This window comes from Arvicanthis niloticus, chromosome 14 (assembly GCF_011762505.2).
Source record: "Arvicanthis niloticus isolate mArvNil1 chromosome 14, mArvNil1.pat.X, whole genome shotgun sequence".
NCBI classification, from domain to species: Eukaryota; Metazoa; Chordata; class Mammalia; order Rodentia; family Muridae; genus Arvicanthis; species Arvicanthis niloticus.
Window position 1 is genome coordinate 55678261 of NC_047671.1, and position 22965 is coordinate 55701225.

The 22965-nt window shown below is 43.1% G+C and overlaps 1 protein-coding gene across 8 annotated transcripts in view; it reads right to left on the reverse strand.

Moving 5' to 3' along the window:
• Sap130 (Sin3A associated protein 130) overlaps positions 1 to 17968 on the reverse strand; it is a 73401-nt gene extending 55433 nt beyond the window's left edge. For 2 of the 8 annotated variants that reach the window (XM_076912873.1, XM_076912872.1), the window contains exons 1-7: positions 17164 to 17236; positions 16181 to 16298; positions 7193 to 7428; positions 6224 to 6382; positions 4892 to 5003; positions 3639 to 3763; positions 643 to 767 (exon numbers count right to left, since the gene is read on the reverse strand). In XM_076912873.1, coding sequence (XP_076768988.1) covers positions 643 to 767; positions 3639 to 3763; positions 4892 to 5003; positions 6224 to 6382; positions 7193 to 7428; positions 16181 to 16292 — 869 coding nt within the window. In that variant the 5' untranslated portion in view covers positions 16293 to 16298; positions 17164 to 17236. Of the gene's footprint in view, positions 1 to 642; positions 768 to 3638; positions 3764 to 4891; positions 5004 to 6223; positions 6383 to 7192; positions 7429 to 16180; positions 16299 to 16727; positions 16860 to 17163; positions 17239 to 17806 lie in introns of those variants that run through there. The other 6 variants (XM_076912871.1, XM_034518183.2, XM_034518185.2 and 3 more) reach the window with 5 other exon arrangements.
• Positions 17969 to 22965: the final 4997 nt, after the last annotated feature.

Sequence of the window (22965 nt, forward strand, 5' to 3'; positions counted from 1 at the left end):
CATACATTCATATCCATGAAACAAACAGAAAAAACTACAAAACCAAAACTAAAACAAACATAAAAATTTGTTTGTGTTCCTAATTTGAATAAATAGCACATCTACCTCATTGCTATGGAAATTAGCATTCATCTTTAATAATGGTAAATTATGTACATACTAAAGGGTTGTTTTAAAATACATTTCACCTTTTTTTTTTTTTTTTTTTTTTTTTTTTTTTTTTAAGATTTATTTTTATTGTGTGTACCCTTGAGGGTCAGAAGGAATTAGGTCCCCAAGAGTTGGAGTTACAGGTGGTTGTGAACTGTCCAATGTGGGTGCTGGGAACTAGATTGAGATCCTCTGAAAGAGTACCAAGGACTCATTAATTAATTAATTAATTAATTAATTAACTCATTCATTCACAAGTACTCTTAACTGCTAAAATATCTTGCTAATACCTTAAAATACATTTCCTTATGTCTTACTATCAGTAAATACTTGGCTTGTGCACTTATTTTATATACCTAGATATCCAGGGTCATATGAAATTTCTTGGGAGAAAAAGCTTAAGAAGCCTTGATCTACAGTACAATTTAGAAAAAGGCATTTAGTTATAGAGTTCACTAAAGCAAAGGAGGGGAGATGACATGAGCCCCATACCTGAGCGCCGAATCAGCAGCATGTGCTGCTGTCGTAGTGATGACGGGAGACTGTGCTCTGGTGGCTGAGACTGTCGCTACCACAGCAGGAGGGATCGTACTGGAGGTGGTCACAGGTGGGCGAGACTACAGGGGAGAAAAAGAAATACTTAAAGCAGAAGGCAAAATAAAATACAGCAAGCTAAATTCAAAAACTCAGTTTTGAAACGTGACCTTCTAGACGGGGATGTCTGTGACTGCATGAAAGGAAGTCCTTGGCACCTCCCCTTTTCCTAGTATGCTATTCTAAGACAAAGCACAGAATCAGAGAACCGGCAGGCACTGTGGTGTGCGCCTACAATCCTAGCACTTGAGTGGCTGAGACAGGAGCACTGTCTACCTAACTACCTAACTGATCTCAGAAACCAAAGACGTGTTGGGGGTGAGAGTGGGGAAGAGAACAGGAAATGACAGAGCAGCACAATGCACTGAGTGGAGAAGGTGTGACTGGCGTGACAAGGTTCTGGGTTCAATTCCAGCAGTGCTAAACAGGCAGGGAAAATTCCTATTTTATACTAGGTGTAGTGGTACAAGTCTTTATTACAGCTCTCAGAAAACGGAGGTGGGCAGGACTTTGTGAATTGTAGGCCAGCCTGGTCTAGAGAGTTCTGAGCCAGCCAAGGCTACATAATGAGACTCTCTCAATAAAAACACATACACTCCTATCTTATTTAGATAGCCCATGACTTTTTAAAAAATTAATTAATTTATTTATATGAGTACACTGTAGCTGTCTTCAGACACACCAGAAGAGGGCATCGGATCCCATTACAGATGGCTGTGAGCCACCATGTGGTTGATGGGAATTGAACTGAGGACCTCTGGAAGAGCAGTCAGTGCTCTTAACCACTGAGCCATCTCTCCATCCCACCCATGACTTTTTAGTAAAACTAGAATAAGAGTTCTGCCGTAGTCTTAATAGAAACTGGAATTTAACTGTTTGGTCTGGCATTCCCATAGTTTTCTGTGGTGCTGAGTGGACACTTAAAACCCACTGAAGGACCACAGAGGACTTATGAGGCCACTGGCTGGAGTTTTGGGCTCTCAGGCCAAATCAGGATACAAAGGGCAAACGGGATGAGAAGACTCTGTGCTGACAGGAGTCAAGGTGCTCCAAATGGGGGAGAAACCCTCAGGTGTTCAGACGACTTCTACATCTTTAGCCCTACCCCTTACTACTGTTATCTGTGTAAAACTGACAAAGGAGCTCCACGATGCCCTCAATCGCCCAGTCACTCTTCCTATCACCCGAGTCCTGACCTTCACAGATGCAACTGAATCACCAAGTCCTGCTTGCTCTTGTCCCTGTAATGTGTGTATGTATACCCCAAGCATGTGATACTGTGCACCCCAGTGTGGAATGAGAGGGTAACTTGTCCTCTCCTTCAACCATGTAGGACCAAGGCGAATGCAGGCTCTCCAGTCTGGCAGCAAGTGCTCTTACTGGCTGTCCCAGTGCCTACTCTTTCCCTTTCCGTTAGCCTCTGCCCTTATCTGCTGTTCCTACTCTACAACACTGCCCACTGTATTAGGACCGCCACTGCTGCTTTCTTTCCAAAAGTGAGCTCTTTGACCTGGTTCTAAGTCTCCTTAATTTTTGATATATTCCATACATAATCCTGATGTTTAAGTGTCACGTATTTTGTTGGCAGGAAGATCTTTTGCTTTACTTTCAAAGTTTAAGTTAGTTCTCTATTGTTTTTTCGGGGGGTGAAGGAGCAGGGTCCCGTGCAACCCAAGCTGGCTTCGCTCCTGTGGTTAAGGATGTTGAATTTCTCCTGCTTTACCTGCAATGTGCTGAGATCAGACACAGGCTACCACATCTGCCTTCTGTGTTGTTTGTTTTGACACATTATTTTTCTACATAGGTCTGTCTGGCCTAGATCTTGCAGAGCTCTGCCTGCTTTTGTCTCTCCCAAGTGCTGAAATTAAAGTGTACCACTACACTAGGCCATACTTGCTCTTAAAGACCAGCTAACTCAAAATTACCTTTTTGATCCCTGAAAGTATTAGAATCTCCACCTTCTCTATGTAACTAAGTTAGATGCATCTTTCAAAGATGACATCATGTATAAAATTAAGTTCACGCTCCATGTCCACTGAGTCCTTAATGTAGAAGTACCACTAAGTCTTACCAGTTTTTCTTTCCTTTGAGATTTATTATAATTCTTTTTTTATGTGTATGGGTATCTTGCTTGCATGAATATCTGTACAGTACATGCACACAGGGCATGTGGTAGTCAGAAGGGGGCATTGGATCCCCTGGAACTGAAGTTACAGATGGTTGTTAGCCACCATGTAGGTACTAAAAACAGATCTGGATCCTCTGAAAGAACAGCTAGTGTTCTTAACCACCGAACCATCTCTTCTGAACTTGCATCTCCTTCTGACACAGCATAATTCTATGAGTATGGAGACTACAGAATTCCTGAATAAGAACGAACAAGGTTCAAGTGTAGCCCAGCTACTACAGTGCTTGCCTGGCATGCAAGAGGCCTTGGGTTTGATTCTCAATATGGAAGAAAGGTGTGTGTGTGTACGGTGGGGGCATGGGGGGGGGGCGCTACCAGAGATGTACTCAGTAGTTGAAAGCTATCTGAAAAGGGATACATTTATTTCCATGCATAAAATGTACATAAACCTTCTTTCTGGTGCTCACAGGGCTCTCTCCTCCTCTATCTTAGTTAGCCTCTGCTCAGCATTGCAGCCACTGCTGTACTCCCTGCTCCTGTTCATTCTCTAGCATAAGTTGTCTTACTTGTCACTTTCCCATCAAACTCTTACTGTCCCTGTTCTACACTTACACCGCTCAAAGAACATCCTCCAAACTTTTCAAAGCTTTGAAAACTCAACAGAGAGAAGTAACTGAGGTTATGGAGCCCCCGGTGTCTGGCAGAGTGCACAGCTATGGTGAGGCACTGCAGCCACGCTGGCTGAGCATCCCTGACCCCAACATGCCTGGATTGGCTGGTGAATGAGGTGCTGCACTGCCGGCTGTGCTGTAGCAGCGTTTGGCAGCTGGGAAGTTGGCCGCAGGACTGTGGTCACTTTAGAGCTGGACATCACAGCAGCAGCAGCTGCACCTGCAAAGACAAAACTGATCAGTACGGCCTATAGACACACTACTTAGTAAAGCTGATTATGCTCCCTAGGAAAGGCATAATTGCTAACCTGGGCAGCATGTGGATTTTCAGCTCCAGTATACTACCTACACTTCTTATTTTATCACGAAGAAAATTCAGAAAATATGTTATCCAAGGAATATGTGTTTTGGTTTTAAATTTGTTTATATGCATTTTAGATTGCAATTAGGAGGCAGACAATTAACAATCTGGTTTGCTGGCACAAGAGCAGCACAGTATGGGGCCACTGCCAAGATTGTGTCTAAGCCGGCACACATTAGTCACTAGTAATATGTCAGCTTCTCCATGCTGCCTTTGTGACCTTAGTGCAGACCCTATAGTATAAAAGGCAAACAATGTCTTAACATTTCTATTAAGGTAGCCTTGATACCACAGATCCCTAAGAGTCAATGGACGATTGTTGTGAACTGCTAGGTTATGGCAGCTCTGTGGAAACCTGGCTCTATTTGTTAGTTTGAATTTTTTTCAACAATTTCCAACTGTTTTACATTCTAACGGAAGGTTAAAACTCCTTCAATTTATTACAACTTATTTTAACTTATAAGAATAAATCAATCTTATTACAATGGATATTAAAAATTTAATAAATATTATCGGTAAACGCATCACTAGAAGGCAGGTGTGGGCTCGACCCTGTAATCACCTAACAGGAAGGGAGAGCTAGGACCGTTCCATGAGTTGGAGGCCAGCATGCTATGGAGTTCCAGGCACATCAGGGCTGCACTGCAAGGTCCTGTCACAAACAACACAACCAGCCAGGAGTGGTGGTGTGTACTTGTAATCAGATTTAGGAGGAAGCTGTAGGAGAAGCCCAAGTCTGAGACCAGCCAGGGTTACCTCGAAATGGCAACAAGAAACTCTCTTCCTTTTGATTTGCACATAGACTCATTCTAATGTAACTGTAGGAAGCACACAACAGACCATGTTGAAGATTGGTATTGTTGTAGGTTGATCTCCATTGCCCTGTGACTTTAGGTTGACTGTGCACACAGTCTGTCATCCTGTCCTCTGGCCAATGTCTGTTTACCACTGTACTTCTAGAATCAGCGTACAATGTGCAGTTGTTACCTCGAGGTAAGTGAGAAGCTCCAATGTGAAGAGGGGGCCCAGGAGCATTGCTGCGGATAATGGACATCTGAACATTTGTCGTCATAATGTGATGCAGGTTACTGGGATGTCCCTGGGAGAAACAGGAGAGAAGACCATTTTCATGAGGATGGTCTTAGCTACTGCCTACAGAAAGTCAGTTTCCTTCAAACTAGGGCAGGTTGCTCTTGAAAAAAAAAATTCCTCCTTCCTTTTTACTGTTTTGGGGATTCCCGGGGCAAAAGCATATATGATTCAAGGACTGTACATGATGTACAGTCTTGAGTCAGGTCATTCCTTTTGGATACTGAGTATTATCTACAGGTATACTACACCACACGTGCCCAATCTCAACTGGGAGTATCCTAGGGAAAGGGGCTCCGGGATCCTTTTCATCTACTGTGTTACAATAGTGACCCCTGTAAATAAGCAGGTCAGAAGTGAGTATATGTCAGTGAGTTACTAGACCCCAGTACCAGATGAGACCTGTCTATTTTTAGTAACTCGTATCTGCACCAGTCTTTTATACTTGTTCTCTCTTTCCTGGTCACAGGCTTATTTACCCTACCACTCTTTTTTTTTTTTTTTTTTTTTAAAATAATCTTTATATCCATTATTCTTTATGCTATTTAAAATTTCTAAATGCATGTCAGTTAATCCAACAGATAATGCCTTTAAGGTCTTCAGCTTATTCCTTAAGTATTCCAGCACACTGATATAAGTACACCTCAGATGACATTTCCAGACTTTTGGAAACTACTTAGCATGATGTTAAATAGAGAACAAGACAGGACATCTTTTTTTTTTTTTTTTTTTTTTTTTAAATATTAATTTCTCCTGAAAACACAAAGGAAAAGAATTTTGAATTTTAGTTTCTTCACAAATAGGTGTTATAATTCAAAGTATTTAATAATAAATCAACTATACATAATGGAATACAATTAAAATTTCAAGTTAAAACAGGAATCTTTACTGTAAATGTTCCAAGAAAACCTGGGATGCTTCCAACAACACTGCTGGGCAGTGGTCTCCTAGTCAGGCACATGTAGACTGAAACTCTTCTAGGACAAAGACTGCTCATGACTATGTGTGATTCTACAAGGAAGGTCGTGTAATAGCCAGCATAGGATATGCTCAGCAGATATAGCCTAACCACTAAGCAGCCTTTTGATTTCAGTGCTATTATCTCTCTATGTGTATCTGTAACCATCTAATTATTTAGGACACGGCCTAATGTATCACTGGAGTTAAATACATAATGATCAACAGCTGCACTAGAGTTAGAAAACTAACAAATCAGGAGGAGAAAATAACCTGTTGTCCACTGATTGTTGCCACGGGAATGGCTGAAGCTTGAGGGATGCTGCTCTCCATGGTAACAGTAACCTGTCCTGGAACTTTCGGGGGAAGTGACATGGTAGAAGGGGGAGCAGGAGCAATGGGACGGCTAGGCATGGTGGGCTTCGGGGGTGGCTGCAAATAGAAAACCACAGGACACATGTTAACTGCTTTGCTCTAGAGGTGCATTTTACCTTAACAGCACACAAGTCCAGCCTGCAGAGTGGCTCACCTGTCAGCAAAGCTTTTCTGCAGAACTATGGCGTTTTATAGTATAGAGGACGAAATGTATAAACAAGCTAAACATCTTAGTTAGAGACACACAGAAAGTACAAAGCAGAACTGGGAACAAAGTCTGGATTTGTACTGCTCACACTATATGCCTTGTCTTCTACACAATTCTGCTTCTCACATCTGCACAGAAGTAAACAGAACTCTGAGTAAAGCATTAACCCAAGTAACACAGAGAGCACATGCTCAACTACTAAAGCAAACCATGGAGAAGAGTGCCAAGATAAAGCTCACTTAGCATGTATGTAGACTGAACAATTATCAACAGATTATACCACAGAATCAGATAAGGAGGTATACACCTATAATCCCATCAAGTGGGAGGTGGACCTAAGAAGAAAGTTCTAAGTTTGAGGCTAGCTTGGTCTACGGGGGGAGTTGCAGCCTGGACTATAGTGTAAACTTCATTTTAAAACAAAGAAGCAAATTGATAAAAATATAACAACAAAAAAGGGTAACAGAAAACTCCTGGGATGCCAAGTGCCCAGGACAGTCTCATCACTGCAGAACAGTAAACCTCTACATTACAGTGAAGATGAACTGACAGCCAGAGGGGAAAAGCACACTCTAGGACACAACCTAAGACTTGGTTAGCTTTGCTCAAGGGCAAGCTGTCTTCAGCTGTGGTTCACTGGGAACTTTAAACTCTGTTACCTTCATAAGTCCTTCCGAAAAAGAGAGTGGTACTGCTGGTGTCAGGTGTGCTGGCGGGGCTGTCACTGCGACAGGAGTGGCTGAGGCGACAGCATGGTGTGCGGGCAGCATCTGTACCTGTGGATAGGGCCTTACCACAACTGGTTCCTGCTTCTCTTCCCGGGGCGGCAGGGAGCTGCTAGGGCCCACGTGCTCCCTGGTACCAACATCAGCATCTCGGCCAGCCTCATCGTTAACTAGTAAAGATATTAAGATGGAAAGGGAATATTATAGTTCTTTCTTAACGTTAATCAGTTTAGAACAGAGTAGCCCTTGCTGTTAAGCTCAGGATTGAGATAGTGACCAATTCTTTATGACGCTGTTTTCTTTATGGAGAAAGGACCTCATTACTAAAGTCCGGACAAGCCTCTAATTTGCAATCCTCCAGTCTTAGCTTCTCAAGTGCTGGGCTACATGTGTACATCACGACCAACTCTCACGTAAAGTTTTCTAGGGAGTCTTGTTATATAACCTGGCCGACTTAGAACTCATTATGTAGACCCAGCTAACCCCAAACTCATAGCAATCCTCTGCCTCGCCTTTCAACTGCTGGGATTACAAGTGTGCGCTATGTCTGACAAATGTTAAGTCTTTCTAAGTGCTTTTGCTTTCATGCACTACATACATGTGTGCCTGGTGGCTGTGGAAGCCAAAAGTGAGCTTCAAACGTCCTGGAACTGGAGTTAAAGATGGCTGGGAGCTGGGAACCAAACCCAGGTACTTGCAGGAGCAGTAAGTACTCTTAAGAGCTGAGCCATCCCTCCAGCCCCTTGTAAGGCCTGTCCTGCTAGACAGTGGAGCCAAGAGTCAGAACTGCGGAATGCGAGATTTCCTCTGAATATGAACACAGGATCATGACAGTCACTGAAAATAGGCTCAAATAGGACCTGGAGGGGTGGCTCCGTGGGAAAAGGCACAGCCTGCTAAGCCTGAGTGCCTGTGTTTAATCTCTAGAACTAAAGAGCAGAAGGAGAGAGGTGACACCTGCAAGTTTTCCTCTGACTTGCACGCATGCACAGTGACAGACAAAATTAAAACAAAAACACTCAATAGTTGAAAGGACACTAAGAATATAGTACAACTTCATTTAAAATGGCTTGCTTGTTTTCTGAGAGAATGTTTAACTCTGTTGCCAGATTGGTCTCTAATTTGTGATCCTCCTGTCTTGGCATTCTGAGTGCTGAGATTACAAGTATACACCACCACGCTTGTCAAAAGTTATATAAGAACTTGGCATTAAAAAGATATGTTTAATCTTCAATCTACAAGAGTTCCCTGCCTGGAAAATATGCTGGTACCATCATGGCACAAAGCTTGTGGGAGGAACCAATCAGAGCTGATTTAAGATAATGCCTACTCCATGAGATGGAAACTGCCTGGGTGGCCAAGAGCCTGAGACTACATAGATAGTCCAGGGGCTGGGGGAAATCAAATACCACTGCTCTGCTAAAGGAACATAGCAATAAAATGACTCCTAATGACATTCTGCTATACTCATAGATCAGCGCCTGCTCATCCATCATCAGAGAAGCTTCCTTCTGCAGAAGATGGGAACAAAGAGACCCATAGTCAGGCAGTATAAAGAATGAGATCTTACAATACTGAGTTCTAAATGAGATGGAGCCATCAAATCCCTCCCCTCAGGCAGGCAGGCAGGCAAAACAAACCAAATCAAAAAACAAACAAACAAACCAAAAAAACAAACAAAAAACCCCCCAAAAACAAACAAACAAAAAACCCCCAAAAACCAATCAAACCTCTTAAAATGTATTTAATTAAAATCTCTGGATACATTCAATAGACATCTAACCATTTCATAATACCTATATTGGAGTAACATGCACCCGATGAATAAGGGAACCCTGTGGATGTAAAGGCAGAGACTGTGTAAAAGCCAGAGGAGATGGAGAACACCAAGCAATCAAGGCCTGGTACACATATGAACTCACAAAGACTGTGGCAAGCATATGCATGGACATGCACAGGGTCTGCATGGGTCTGCACTAGATGGGGTTCTACCACTGAAAAAGTGGTCTCTCTCTCTCTCTCTCTCTCTCTCTCTCTCTCTCTCTCTCTCTCTCACACACACACACACACACACACACACACACACACACACACACACCTCTAAGCCAGAAGCTGTCTCCAATTGAAAGACACTTGCAAATTTACTTCAAGGTAGTCTTACTCAGAAAACAAACCACTTCTAAGTGTAGGCTCTATGCCCAACAGTAGACGGCCAACACAGACCCAATGGCCTCTTTACAGGTTGTCTCATAATATTACGTCAAGGCTTCCCCTCTGCTCCCCTACACCTTACAGGTCCTTTGGGTATATATATTATGCAGGTGTTGGGGTTTTATGATTCCTGTGTATGTGAATTTGTTTCTCTGAATCTATATGCATTTCTTATACTTTTTCTTTGACTCCTTTTCCCCATTTGGTTGTTTTATATTTATTTTGTTATTATTCCTCAGATTTCTGTTTGTTTTCTAAAAAGCGACAGAAAGGTTATGGATCTGGAAGGGAAGGTAGGGTAGGTGGAGAGATACTGGGAGGAGTGGGAGGGCTGTAATCAGAATCTGCTGATGAAGATAAATTTATTTTTAATAAAAGGAAAAACAAACCCTGAACTCCGAAGAACACTGCTTTTGACAGATATCAATATTTTCCTATAACAGACTTTTTAAAAAAAATGCATCTGAGTGCTCTATCTGCATGCCAGAAGAGGGCATCAGATCACATCGCAGATAGTTGTGAGCTGCTATGTGGTTGCTGGGAATTGGAACTCAAGAGCCATCTCTCCAGCCCCTACATCTGTTTTTTTCAATGGAACATTTTTAATGCTCCATTCAATGTAAATTTATTCTGTTGACAAGATTGATAAATTCAATGTTGTGTAGTTATTTCCTCTAGACACACCTTCTCATCTTGAAGAGATGCTCTTAGGACAGAAGATGTTCTATGGGGAGGTGAAACATTCCACCCTGCCTCTTACTAAGCTCAGGAAGTAAACAATTCAAAGGTTTCAGGAATTCCCTGGAACTGAGCAGATTGACAGGCCCCTCCTCCTCAAGTACAAAGGAGTTCTAAGGACTGCTGAGAGGCTAGCTTTGCCTAACACTGCTTTAATTACTGTACTCTAAAGGCAGGGCTCCATGAATTTGAGGCCAGCCTGGTCTATGCAGCAAATTCTAGGCAAGAATTGCATGGTGATAGCTCCTCTCTGAAGTACATAAAAAAAAAAAAAAAAAAAAAAAAAAATGAGGATTTTTTTTATTACTATAAAAAAAAGATGATCATTTATGTAATGATGTAATAAAGGATGATCATTTATGAAAATACTAATTCACATTTGGCTGTTTTTTCTTTGTTTAGGTTTTCTGAGACAGGGGCTCATCAGCAGGCTGGCTGGGAACTTATTTTATAGCTTAGGCTGACCTTGAACTTGCAATGTCTGCTTGTTGTTTCCTAAGTATCAAAATTAGAGGTGTATACTCCTGTACCCAACTTCACAAAGTAACACCATATTTAATTTTTGTAACATAAAACATTTACTTAAGCAGAAAATTTTAATTCATTTGGAAAACTGTATAGAAAATAAAGATCCGTGAAAATCTATATCAAAGATGCTATCAGTTAATGTTTCAATACCATCTTTGGACACTTGTCACCTCTTTTAATTTGGTGTGGATTTTCATTTAACTAACATTACATGTAACCCACATAAAGGGAAATGAGTAACTGTGAATGATATAGTTCAATGGACTTTCACAAACAGAAATCACTCTATGTACCAACACCCAGTTAAAAACCCACACACCACTGCCTGCTACTTTGAGCTTCATATAACCAAACTTATGACAAACATATCTTACTTTCTTTACTTACAGACATGATCAATGTACATTATTGCACGAGCCAGAAAATATTCATTCTCAATGAAGTTACAAGTTATCTATCTTACTGCTAAGAAACATTTAGGATCGGGTCAAACTTTGCTATGATAATGGTAGTATTAATAGTTTACTGGATATAAACCCACTACTGCTAAGTAATATAAATAACTATTACATCTATGGCATCTTTGGGGGGGTGTACAGTATATGCACACGTGTGTAGGTGCTCTCATCTGTTTTGTCCCTCTGGAGACCAGAGGTTGACAATGAGTGGCCTTTCTCCACTTCCCTCCACCTATGTTCTGAGACAGGTAGAGCTCACAGCTCACCCCTCTGGCTAGAGCCCCTGGGATCTGCTTGTCTTTGTCCTCCAAAACTGGATTTCAGGCATGTGACCACATGCCTGCTTTCAACATGGGTATGGGGAATTTAAACTCAGGTAGGTCATGCTTACACACCAAACACTTTATACACTAAGTTATCTCCTTAGCTCCAACTTACTCCATCATTGGTAAACTGCTATGTAACTCTACTGTAGTCTTTACAACTACTGTATTCCTGATGACTATTTTTCATTATCCCAAACCTTGTCTAATAAACTCTTCAGGAAAATGCTTCTCAAAGTACAAGAACTAGATTAAATGATTCTTATTTTATTTTCTGAAAGTTTTTAAAAATTATTATTTTAAAATTATGTATATGAGTGTCTGTGCACATTGAGTACAGGTGCCCTTGGAAGATACCTTGAAGAAGGTATCAGATTCCCTGGGGCTGGAATCAGTTACAGGCAACCGTGAGTCACCTGATGTGGGTGGATGCTGTGAACTGAACTCAGGTCCTCTACAAAAGCAGCAACTCTTTAACAGCGGAGTCTGCTCTCCAGCCACAAGTCTAGTTTCTATTTTACACATAAGTAACTTGATTCTCCCAGAACACTCAGAAATTTTGCAATTAGGATTTATATAATAATCATGTGACTGAGACACAACTTAGTGTAGTGTTTTTTAACCTGTGCGTATCGAACCCTTTGGGGGATGAACAACCCTTCCACAGGGGTCCTAAGACCATTAGAAAACACAGATATTAACATTATGATTCATAACAATAACAAAATTATAGTTATGAAGAAGCAACAAAGTTATTTTATGGTTGGGGGTCACCACAACATGAGGAACCATGTTAAAGGGTCATAGCGTTCGAAACATTGAGAACCAGTGTAATAGTGTCTACTTGAAGACAATTCAATGACTTCTATAGAAACTTCCTCAGCACCCGTGAGCAGAATGGTGATGTAAAATGTTAATGCTTAACTTTCTAAGAGACTGTCAACCACTTTTCAAAGCAACTGTACCATTTTATGTTTCTGCCAGCACTATTAAGTGTGTTCCAGGTACTCCTCATCCCCATGGCTCCTTGATACATGTACATTCTAGTGGGTGGATAGGGGACCACTAGAGCTTTAATTAGGATTGCCACATGACTAGCAATGCTGAATAGTTTTTATATGACCAAAGCCATTCAGTCTTCTTTAGTGACACGGACAGTCATCTCTTATCCATTTATAATCAATCAGCTTTACTGAGGATTAATCCACATATAAAATCCACTAATTCAATAAGATACACTAATAAAAAATCCACCAAATTCTGTATAAAATAAAAACTTGTAAAGTCTGCAATGCTGTAATCACAACTCAGTTACTATATGGAACACCATCATCACTGTTGTATATGCTCTGCCCAGGGAGTGGCACGTGTGTTACTGTGGGTATATGGGCTCACACCCTCACCCTAGCTGCCTGGAAGCCAAGTGTTCTGCTAGCAACCTTCAGATGAAGATGTAGAACTCTCAGCTCCTCCTGCACCATACCTGCTTGGATGTTGCCATATTCCTGCTTTAATGATAATGGACTGACCCTCTGAACCTGTAAGCCAACCCCAATTAAATGTTGTCCTTTATAAGAGTTGCCTGCTCATGGTGTCTGTTCACAGCAGTAAAATTCTCACTGAGAGACAACTGTTAACTAGTTCATTCATGCTCCTCTGGTTCCAATTCGCTCTCGCTCCCTACTCCCTAGACATGAAGGACTTGCTCTGCCATTAGAGCTGTCACGGCAGGATTCTACACACAGAGAAGCATACAGTGTGTGGTTCTGTGAGTCTGGCTTCTTTCCCTTAGTATACTGCAGGGAATTTCATCCGTGCTCTCTGTGCATGTGTACTGACGTTCCACTAGGGCTCTGGGATTGTTCAGGAGCAGTCCACTGAACAGTGGTTGCTTATCAAGTCACCATCTGATCTGATAAACGTTTCAATTTCCCCAGGTCTTGGATATTAGAAACAAAAATTCTATAAGCATCTGAGTACAAATCTTTGGATAAGCACACACTTTCACTTAACTTGGCTAAATACTGAAGAAACAGGACTGGTCAGTTTTGAGTTATTATGTTTAATTTTTTAAGATTCTGCCAAACTATTTACCAAACTGGCTGGACTGCTAAGAGTTCTCCTGCTTCACAGTCATACCAAGGCATGGCGTTCGTCATTCTAACTTGAGTTGATCTAGTGGATAGACATGGTTTGAATTTCTTTCTCTTTCTTTCTTTCTTTCTTTCTTTCTTTCTTTCTTTCTTTTTTTTTTTTGAGACAGGGTTTCTCTGTGTAGCCCTGGCTATCCTGGAACTCACTCTGTAGACCAGGCTAGCCTCAAACTCAGAAATCCTCCGCCTCCCAAATGCTGGGATTAAAGGCGTGCACCACTACTGCCTAGCTGGTTTGAATTTCTAATGTCCTGAGAATGAAAACTGTTAAGCATCTTTTAATGTACTGCTTTTAACAGTTAACTTTTAATAGTTGGGTATCTATTAAGTAGACAAAATTTTTTTGCAATAAAAAAATTAGGCTGTTTATCTTTTTATTATTTAGTTAAAGGAGTTCTTTCTACATTTAGGATGAGTTGCTACTGATACAGTTATTAAAAGAAATACCCTTATATCCTTTGTCTGGGGCATCCCCTTTGATATTGGTAATGATGTCTTCTGAAATGTGGTTATTTTTAATTTATATCAATTGTTATTTATTTTGGTTTTTGAGATAGGGTTTCTCTGTGTAGCCTAGTTTGTCCTAGAATTTACTCTGCAGATCAGGCTAACCTCAAACTCAGAGATCCACCTTTGTACTTCCCAAGTGCTGGGATTAAAGGTGTGTGCACCACTGCCTTTTTTTTTTTTAAATAATATATATATATATATATATTTATTTTTTTTTTTTGACCTAAACATTGTTTTGCTTTTCATAGTTGGATACCATTTCTTTTATGTTTTCTTTTAGAAATTAAAAATTTTATATTTAGTTTCATGGTACTTTTTTTTTTTTTAAAGATTTATTTATTTAGTTTATATACGTGAGTACACTGAAGCTATCTTCAGACACACTAGAAGAGGTCATTGAATCCCATTACAGATGGTTGTGAGCCACCATGCCGGGAACTGAACTCAGGACCTCTGGAAGAGCAGTCAGTGCTCTTAACCTCTGAGCCACCTCTCCAACTCTCCATGGCAGTGCTTGAATTAATTTTTTTTTTACCTAAGAGGAAAGTAATGGTTAAGGTCTCTTTTCCCCATATTCTGGCATGAGAGACTAACAAGACAGCTAGCTCTGTGGGTAAAGCACTTGCTGTACAAGTCTGATGGCCTGAGCTTCATCTCTAAGTCACAGGGTAGGAGGAAAATAACAACAAAAACCCCCAAACAACAACCACCAAATGAATTGTACAAAGTTGTTTTTCTACCCACACACTAGTATGTTTATTGAAGTTCATCTCTGTGTTTAATTATACACTCCTGTTAAAAGAAAACAAAACAAAGAGCCTGGCCAGCCATTTATCTATGAATAAAAGCTGTTTCAGGACACTTTATTCTACTCATTTATATTATGACAATACCCACACCATCTTTATAATGAAGTTTTGTGATAAGTTGTGAAGTAAGGCACTAATGATTTTCCTTTCTCTGGGGTCATAATTGCTTTAGAAATCCTTAAACTCTTTGTATTTTGAAATAAATTTTAGAATTGGGCTGTCAAATTCTACAAAAAAAAAAGTACCTAAGGGTGTTAATTATGATTTCTATGCATATATTTATCACTTAGGGAAGAGACTACAGTGTTGAAAAGATGAAGTCTTTCAGTCTGTGACCATCAGGATCTTTTGACCTAGTTATCTGACCTCTCTCAGCAACATCTCAGGTCTTTAGTCTTTTCTTTGACTTCACATCTTAGCCATACTTTCTCCTTCCCTCTCTCTGTTTTTGTTGAGACAGGGTCTTACTATGTAGTTTTAGCTATCCTGGGACTTGCTATGCAGACTAGGCTGGCCTTGAACTCACAGAGATCTGAACATTCTAGATAAGCACTATTTGACTGTTTTTTAACAAAGCAGAATCTTGGAGCATTAGGTATTTCTACTTCTTAACTTTGAACATATACTTTAATTTCTGGCATGTTAGGACCCCAAATTATCTCTTGTGAAACAAAGACATTGTGACTACTTAGGTGAAAACCTCCTCTCTTCCTCTAGGCTCCTCTTTCATTGTGTTAAGGGTTTTATGTACTCCAGGATAGCTGAGAAGCACATTTGAGGCTGACCTCTCACCTTCCAAAGCACACATGCATGACCTCATGAACACACTTTCTCACACACTTTGCCTCTCTTTTCCTAATCTTAAGGTTCTAAGAAGCAGAACTTCTTCACAATCACTGCTGGGTTCTCTCACGCACCATCACCATACCTATACCCCAAGAGAGAATTAAATGTAACATACGAATACATTTAAAAATGGTTCTTACAAGCATGGTTTACTAAAGTCACACACTTATCCTAGCATATATAAATGATTTTTAAAAAAGAGGGAAATACCTTATTTTAAAAGTGTATTGACACATCCTTTCCTCAAAGTCGATAAAATAGTAATTATGAGAAGGAATTTGCTAATTTGAAGATAGTGACATTCTTCAAACAGTAATCAATACAAAACAACTACAACATATCTTACCTGTGGCAACCTGGTTTATCAGCCCTGCAGCACCACTGCTGGTGATCTGTGAGGGTGCCTGGCTCAGCCCAGGGGAAGGGGTTCCTAACCGAGGGAACTGCTGAGAACTCATTTCCACCTGCAAAACAGGTCAGCCTACGATTACTAAATGCTGAAATGAGAGCCAACATCGAGACACCAAAGTGTCTTTAGTATCCAGGACATCTGAGAAAAACATACACTGCTTCATTTATCTAAAAGTTAGTTATGATCAATGGTGCAGACATCTATTGAGCACTTTTTACATTCTAAGGCTAAATTAATAATGACAGACTTTATACAAATGTTGGAGGCGACTATAACCTTCCAAAATACTTATGGACCGCTATATTAAAAAAAGATACCGAATGTTATAGAGCCACCAAATGGTAGTTATTACCATAACCATAGACCATGTAAATTTTTTATGGAAAATAGTATGGCTCCTTTAAATACTCAAGCCTCACACCAAGGTAAATAGAACCATAATTAGTATGTCATAGCCCCAAGAAAGGACTGGAAATCTTACATTAAGACCCGATGCTTGCAGAATCCTCAAATGCTTTTCTGTAAAGGCCTCCATTTAAGGATTCCCTTTCTTCCTCATCACGGATAATTCCCCCCACCCCCAACCCGAGACACCGGTAGGATTCGAGAACCATCGGTCTCTAAAATTGTCTTCCACTTTTTCCTTCAGAGTCTGGCTTCGCTGATCTTCCGTCTACCCCAGTTATCCCCATTTCCCCTCCGAGATCCCAGGACACACGTTTCCAGACACCCCGGGTGTCGAAGCTCTGTCTCCGGGAGGAAACGTCCTACGGAGCCCTCTCCGCAAGATAAGCACTGTGCCCTTTTATATGTGGCCGCCACGCAGGGCTCGAGGGGCTCTGCAGGCACAGAGGGAACGCAATTCGGAACGCGTCCCCGGCCCGCCTCAGTCCAGCCCGCCCGCCAGCCACACTCACCCTACGGCCAGCCGCTGCTCTGCTCCTAGTCCTCTTACCACCCAACCTACCCCTGCCTCCCCAACCCGTTCATTGGCCAGACGCGGGGTGCATCACTGTCTCCAACACCAATCCGCAGTTGCCTGCGCGTTCTGGGCCCGCCCCACCCTCCCGCCGGCCGCCAGCCAATAAGATGCCTCTCTCGCTGGAGGCGGGGAGCAGCCTAAACTCCTGGACTGGGCCAATAGAAGGGAGAGATAGGCGATCCCTGTCAAGAAGGGCGGGGATCCGGGAGGCCCCGCCCCGTCAAGGATCTGAAAGCGGCGGGCACAGGGCCCGGATGTGGAAAGTCACTTTAAACTGCTCCAGAAGCCAAACTCCCTAGGCCGTCCTCCTTCCCGCTGACTTCCCTGCAGAGGCCCGCGTCCGCCACGCCCCCACGCCCGGAGCTGCCCACCCCTCGGTGTTTCTTGTCCTTCTTCGCACCGATCATCCAGACCCTGTCGCAGACTCAACTACTCTGCCTAGCTTGCTAAAGAGCTGGAATACGGACCGCAAAGGCTGTGGCGGTTCTGTCCTTCCCCAGGGACAAGCACCGGGACTGGCCATGCAGTCCCGCCCCCTCGACTTCTCCTCTCCCTCCCGGCTCTCGTTCCGCCATTACCTGGGCGCGGCCACGCCGTCTATAGCTTGCTCTTGTGTAGTCTCCGTTTTTAGAGCTAATGTCCTCAGGCTCCGGACTCGCAGCCGGGCCGATAGCACTCTGTCCCCCACCCCTCACTCCAGCGCTGCTGCTTCCGCCGCCGTAACGAGACTTTCGCTTACTGGCTGCGACAAACCCCGCCCCTCGCTCAGGCAGCCACTCCTCGCCTGCAGAGAACAGGGTGGCAGTCGGTCCTACCTCTTGGAGCCGCAGAGGCTTCTAGGAAATGTAGTCCCCATCCCTAAGAGGGCGGGGCCTGGGCCGCTCGACGCGGGCTTCACTGTCCTTCGCAGTCAAGTCTGAAGACTGTTCTGCCATTTCTTTTGGGGACTGAGACGATAAAGGACTCCACACTTTTGCCTCAGCAGGAGAGCACACGGTTGAATTTTACCCCGGTGGTGGAGGCAGTGGGACGCTTAAAGAGTAAAGGAGGATATTGTGGCTGCCCCGGGAGCCCTCCGTATCCTCATTAAGCTCTTCTTCCCTTGATGCACGTAGGGTTAGGTCTTGGCATCAAGGGATCACCGGGGTGGCTGGACCCCGCTGGAGCCGTACACCGGTCCGGATCGTGCTCAGTGCACACAATTGGATAAGGCAGCTCTACTCTCGCTCAAGTCTTCCGGATTACAAAGAGAGGGGTGGGGTGTTTTGTTTGTAGTGGAAGTTATAGAGTCTTTGCCAGAGATGGTGCTATAAATTTTTTGTCTGCTAAGAGATTATGGATCCCTCTTCCCAGAAGGTCATTTAGAACTAGAGTTTTGTGATTTGTTAGAAAATAAATGGAGATCATAATAGATTCTTTGTGACAGGCCGTACTGTTTGGGAAGAAGAGAGTAGCTCCTGGCTACCAGAGTTTCAAGTGCCCCTCTTCCTTCATGCTATTTTCTTTTCTCATATCATCCTTTAGTTCTCTGGTTTCTAAGTAACTGACATACTTCAGCCTACTTTTTATTTAGGTGGTTTCTGACTTTATACTCTTCGTTAATTTTTAAATTTTTTGGCATTGATGTTCAATCAATTGGACAGACTGCCTTGAACATAATCTGTAGCCCTATCCGGTGGCGAACTTGCACTTCCCCACCATGCCCCAGTCTCCAGAATAACTGGAATTGCAGTACCGTTGGTCCTGGCTAGTGTCTACATCTTGTTGAATCCTGCCACTGTCTCAAACTACTCCTTTAAAGTTACTAATACCTACTCAAGGAGCTGATATAGTTCACCCTATAGTTCAGCAAGTAAAGGCGCTTACACACAAAATAAATATGAAGTGAAAAAAAAAAAAAACCTTAAAAGCTGGAGAGATGGTTAAGAGTGTGTATTGCAGAGGACCTGAGCCAGTTCCTAACACCCAAACTGGGATCTTAGAATCACACAGTTGTATAGATATGCCCACACCACCAAGGGATGGCGCTGGGATACAATATGCATATGAACAGGCATCCCTGTGCCACATCTGATAAATACTGGAACATGGCATACATATGAATAGGCATGTCCACACTATAATGTGGGACACGGAATAGGTGGCTTTTGTGTGTACACATATACCCATGCTGCTGCTATAGAATGGTGTTGAGTGACCACATACATGTGTACAGGAATGCCCTTGTAGACACACGATGGTGCTGGGATATGGCACGTGTGTGCACAGGCACGCTTATGCTTCCACAACAGTGGTGCTGGGACACAGGATGTAGGTGAATAGTCATGCCCACACCATGATGTGATGGTGCTGGGGCACAGAACATATGTGAACAGACATGTCTGTGTGGCACTGTGATGTTACAGAGACATGGCACTTGTATGAACAGGTCTGCGCAGCCACACTGCCATGGAATGGCATGTGGTCACAGCTTGTGTGTCAACACACATGCCCATGCCATTACAGGATGGCACTGGGAAACCACATGCATGTGAACAGGCATGCACACATCACCACAGAATGGTGCTAGGACTTCATGAAATGTGTGTAAACAGTTGTGCCCGCACTGTCAAGGTATAGTGTGAGAAACTGCATGTATGTGAACATCACCATGTGATAGCACCGGTGTGGAAAAGGTGTTCCTGCATTGCCATATGACGGGGCTGAGACAGCATCCATGTAAATAGGTATGCCCATGCCATCCCCATGATAGACATGGGCACACACCATACGTGTGAAGATGTGTCCATGAGCCATCATGTTATGGAGCTGGTACACTGCTGTGTGTGAACAGGTGTGCCCACACCACCACGTGACAGTGCTGGGACACAGCATGCATGTAGATATAGATAGCATCACTGCCACTTGACAGAACTGGAACATGGCATTCTTGTGAACAGGCTAGCTCATGATGCAACATCATGGTGCTGGGACACAGCTCACATGAGAACATACATTCCCATGCTGCCAAACGGAAGGGCTAGGACACTGCTTATGTGTAAACAGGCATGTACGTTTGCTGCCACGTGATTGCACTGGAACAAAGAATTTGTGTGAACAGATGAGTCCATGATGAAATGCAGTACTGTGGCATGGCATGTATGGGGACAGGTATGCCCAATGCAACACTTGATGGCACAGGGACATGGCATATGGTGCCATTGATGGTCCTGGGTTATGGTATATGTGTGAGCAAGCATGCAGATGCCACTATGTAATGATGCTAGTATTTGCTTATTTGTGAACATACATATCCCAGCCACCATGGCACAGTGCTGGGACATAGGTAGCATGTGATCAGACATGCCCACAGCATCACATGGTGTTGCTGGGGCATGATATGTGTGTGAACAGGTATGACCCACACTATTAGTGGAGGGCACTGGCACATGGTGTGTGCCAACAGGGATGTACATACACACTACTGTAGAACCATTCTGGACTTGTCACATATATTGGTCAACACCATGTGATGGTGCTGGGACATGGCATGTGTGTAAAATGGTGTGCACAAGCCAACACTGACTGATGGGACATGATACACATGTGAACGGGCTTGTACATAATGTTGCAGAAATATTGTTGGGAATTGGTTCTAATGCTTTTTTTTTTTTTTTTTTTTTTTTTTTTAAATTTTGGTTCCCAAAAGCTGCACTTCCAGACCTGAAATTGATAATAAAGAATTGCCATACAGCCAAAGGGCAGGGAGACAGGGCGGGACTTTTAGATTGCATGGACAAGGGACCTGGAGAGCGCCATGATTCAGAGGGAGAAGGATCAGATTTAAGAGCTGCAGGACAGAAATCATCCCACAATATAGCTGGTTAAGCCAGGAATAGCAGAGGGAAGTGTGTGCGAGCCATGGGCAGGTTTAGAAGTAACCAGTCATTGAGCTAGTCAAGGCATATCAAAATTAGTGTGTGTGTGTGTGTGTGTGTGTGTGTGTGTCTTTCATTCAAGAATCTAGAGAGCTTTCAGGCAGGTGCAGTGGTTTATTTCACGATACAATGGATGATTTGTAAACACACATGCTGGAGCTATCACCCGAGAACAAAGGTACATATATAACAATGTGATGGTGATGGATACAGCACATGTGTGTGTGAGCGGGCATGCCCACAATACTACCCGATAGTTCAGGGACATAGCACACGGGTGGCTATGTGTGCCCACACTGTCGTGGGATAGCACCAGATGAGGCATGCATATGAACAGTCACGCACGTGCATGCCACTACATATTGGTGATGGGACATGACACATTGTGAACACTCATGCCTGAGTTGCCATGTCACAGTGCTGGGACATAGCTTGTGTGTGACCAGTTGTATCCATACCACCCATGCGACAGCACTGGGACATGGCACACATGAACAGATGTGCCCAAGTAACCATGTAATGGTCTGGGCGCATGTCTGAGAAAAGGCATGCTTATGCTACCACATGGCAGAGCTGGGAAACGGCACCTGTGTGAACATGGATGGTCACCCCAACATGTGACAGAACTGGGACACAGCTTGCATGACTGAAGGCATGCCATGGTGCTGGGGCACAATGTGTGAGTGAGCGGATGAACTCCTAGTGGATGACACTGCAACACAGCATGCATATGAATAGACATGCCCACACTGTCATGGGACTGTCCTGGGGTACCGCATGCACATGAATAGATTTGCTCATGCCACTACAAAATGGATCTAGGATACAACACACACGAGAAAAGGCATGCCCATGGCCCCACTGGATGGATCTGGGATACAACATGCATGTAAAAAGGCATACGTGTGCCACCACATGATTGATGGGGGTGGAACATGACACTTGTGTGAACAGGTGTGCCCATGCTTCCACATGACACCGCTAGGACATCCTATGTCCTGTGTGAATACAGGTGCCCAAGCCACCGTGAGAAAGCGCCAAGAAACCATACGCTTGTGAATAGGCATGCTCCCACTGCTAAGTGATGGCACTGGAACGCAGCATGTGTGTGTATGTGCATGCACGTGCCACCAAGGAATTGAGCTGGGACATGACACATGTGGAGGCAGAAATGCTGGTTTCACCACATGACAGTGTTGGAACACAACATACGTGCCAATCGGTGAGCCTACATCATGACATGATGGTGCTAGGACATGGAACATATGTGAACAGGCATGCCTGTGTGGCAGTGTGATGCTGCTGGTACATGACACTGGTTAATCAGGAAAAGGGCAGAGATCTGTGCCCTGGATACAGCTTTGCATATACCTGCACTAGAACAGCCATGCTCGTGGCTCGAGGAGCAGAGAACTGGGATGGGCAAGCATACAGGGTAAATGGAAGGAACGGAACAGCAGCAGGAACTGTTGAATTACTACTGCACTGCACACAGATGGACTGCAACAGCGGTGATCATAGTTATGAAGGCACACGAGTACTACTGCAGAAGTACAGACATGAACAATGATGTTCTAGTGTGCGTGTGCACATGCACATACTAGTACAGCACGATAGATGGATATCCATGAACAGTGATGCACTATACAGGAGGACACACGGATGTACTATTATACTCCCCCAGATATACCATAATAGAAGCACGTGTGCGCACACACACACAAACACACACACACACTGCTACAGGAGAATAAATGAATGTTCAATAACCCAGTGCTCAATTAATCACTAGACAAGAGCACATATAAGGTTATACTACA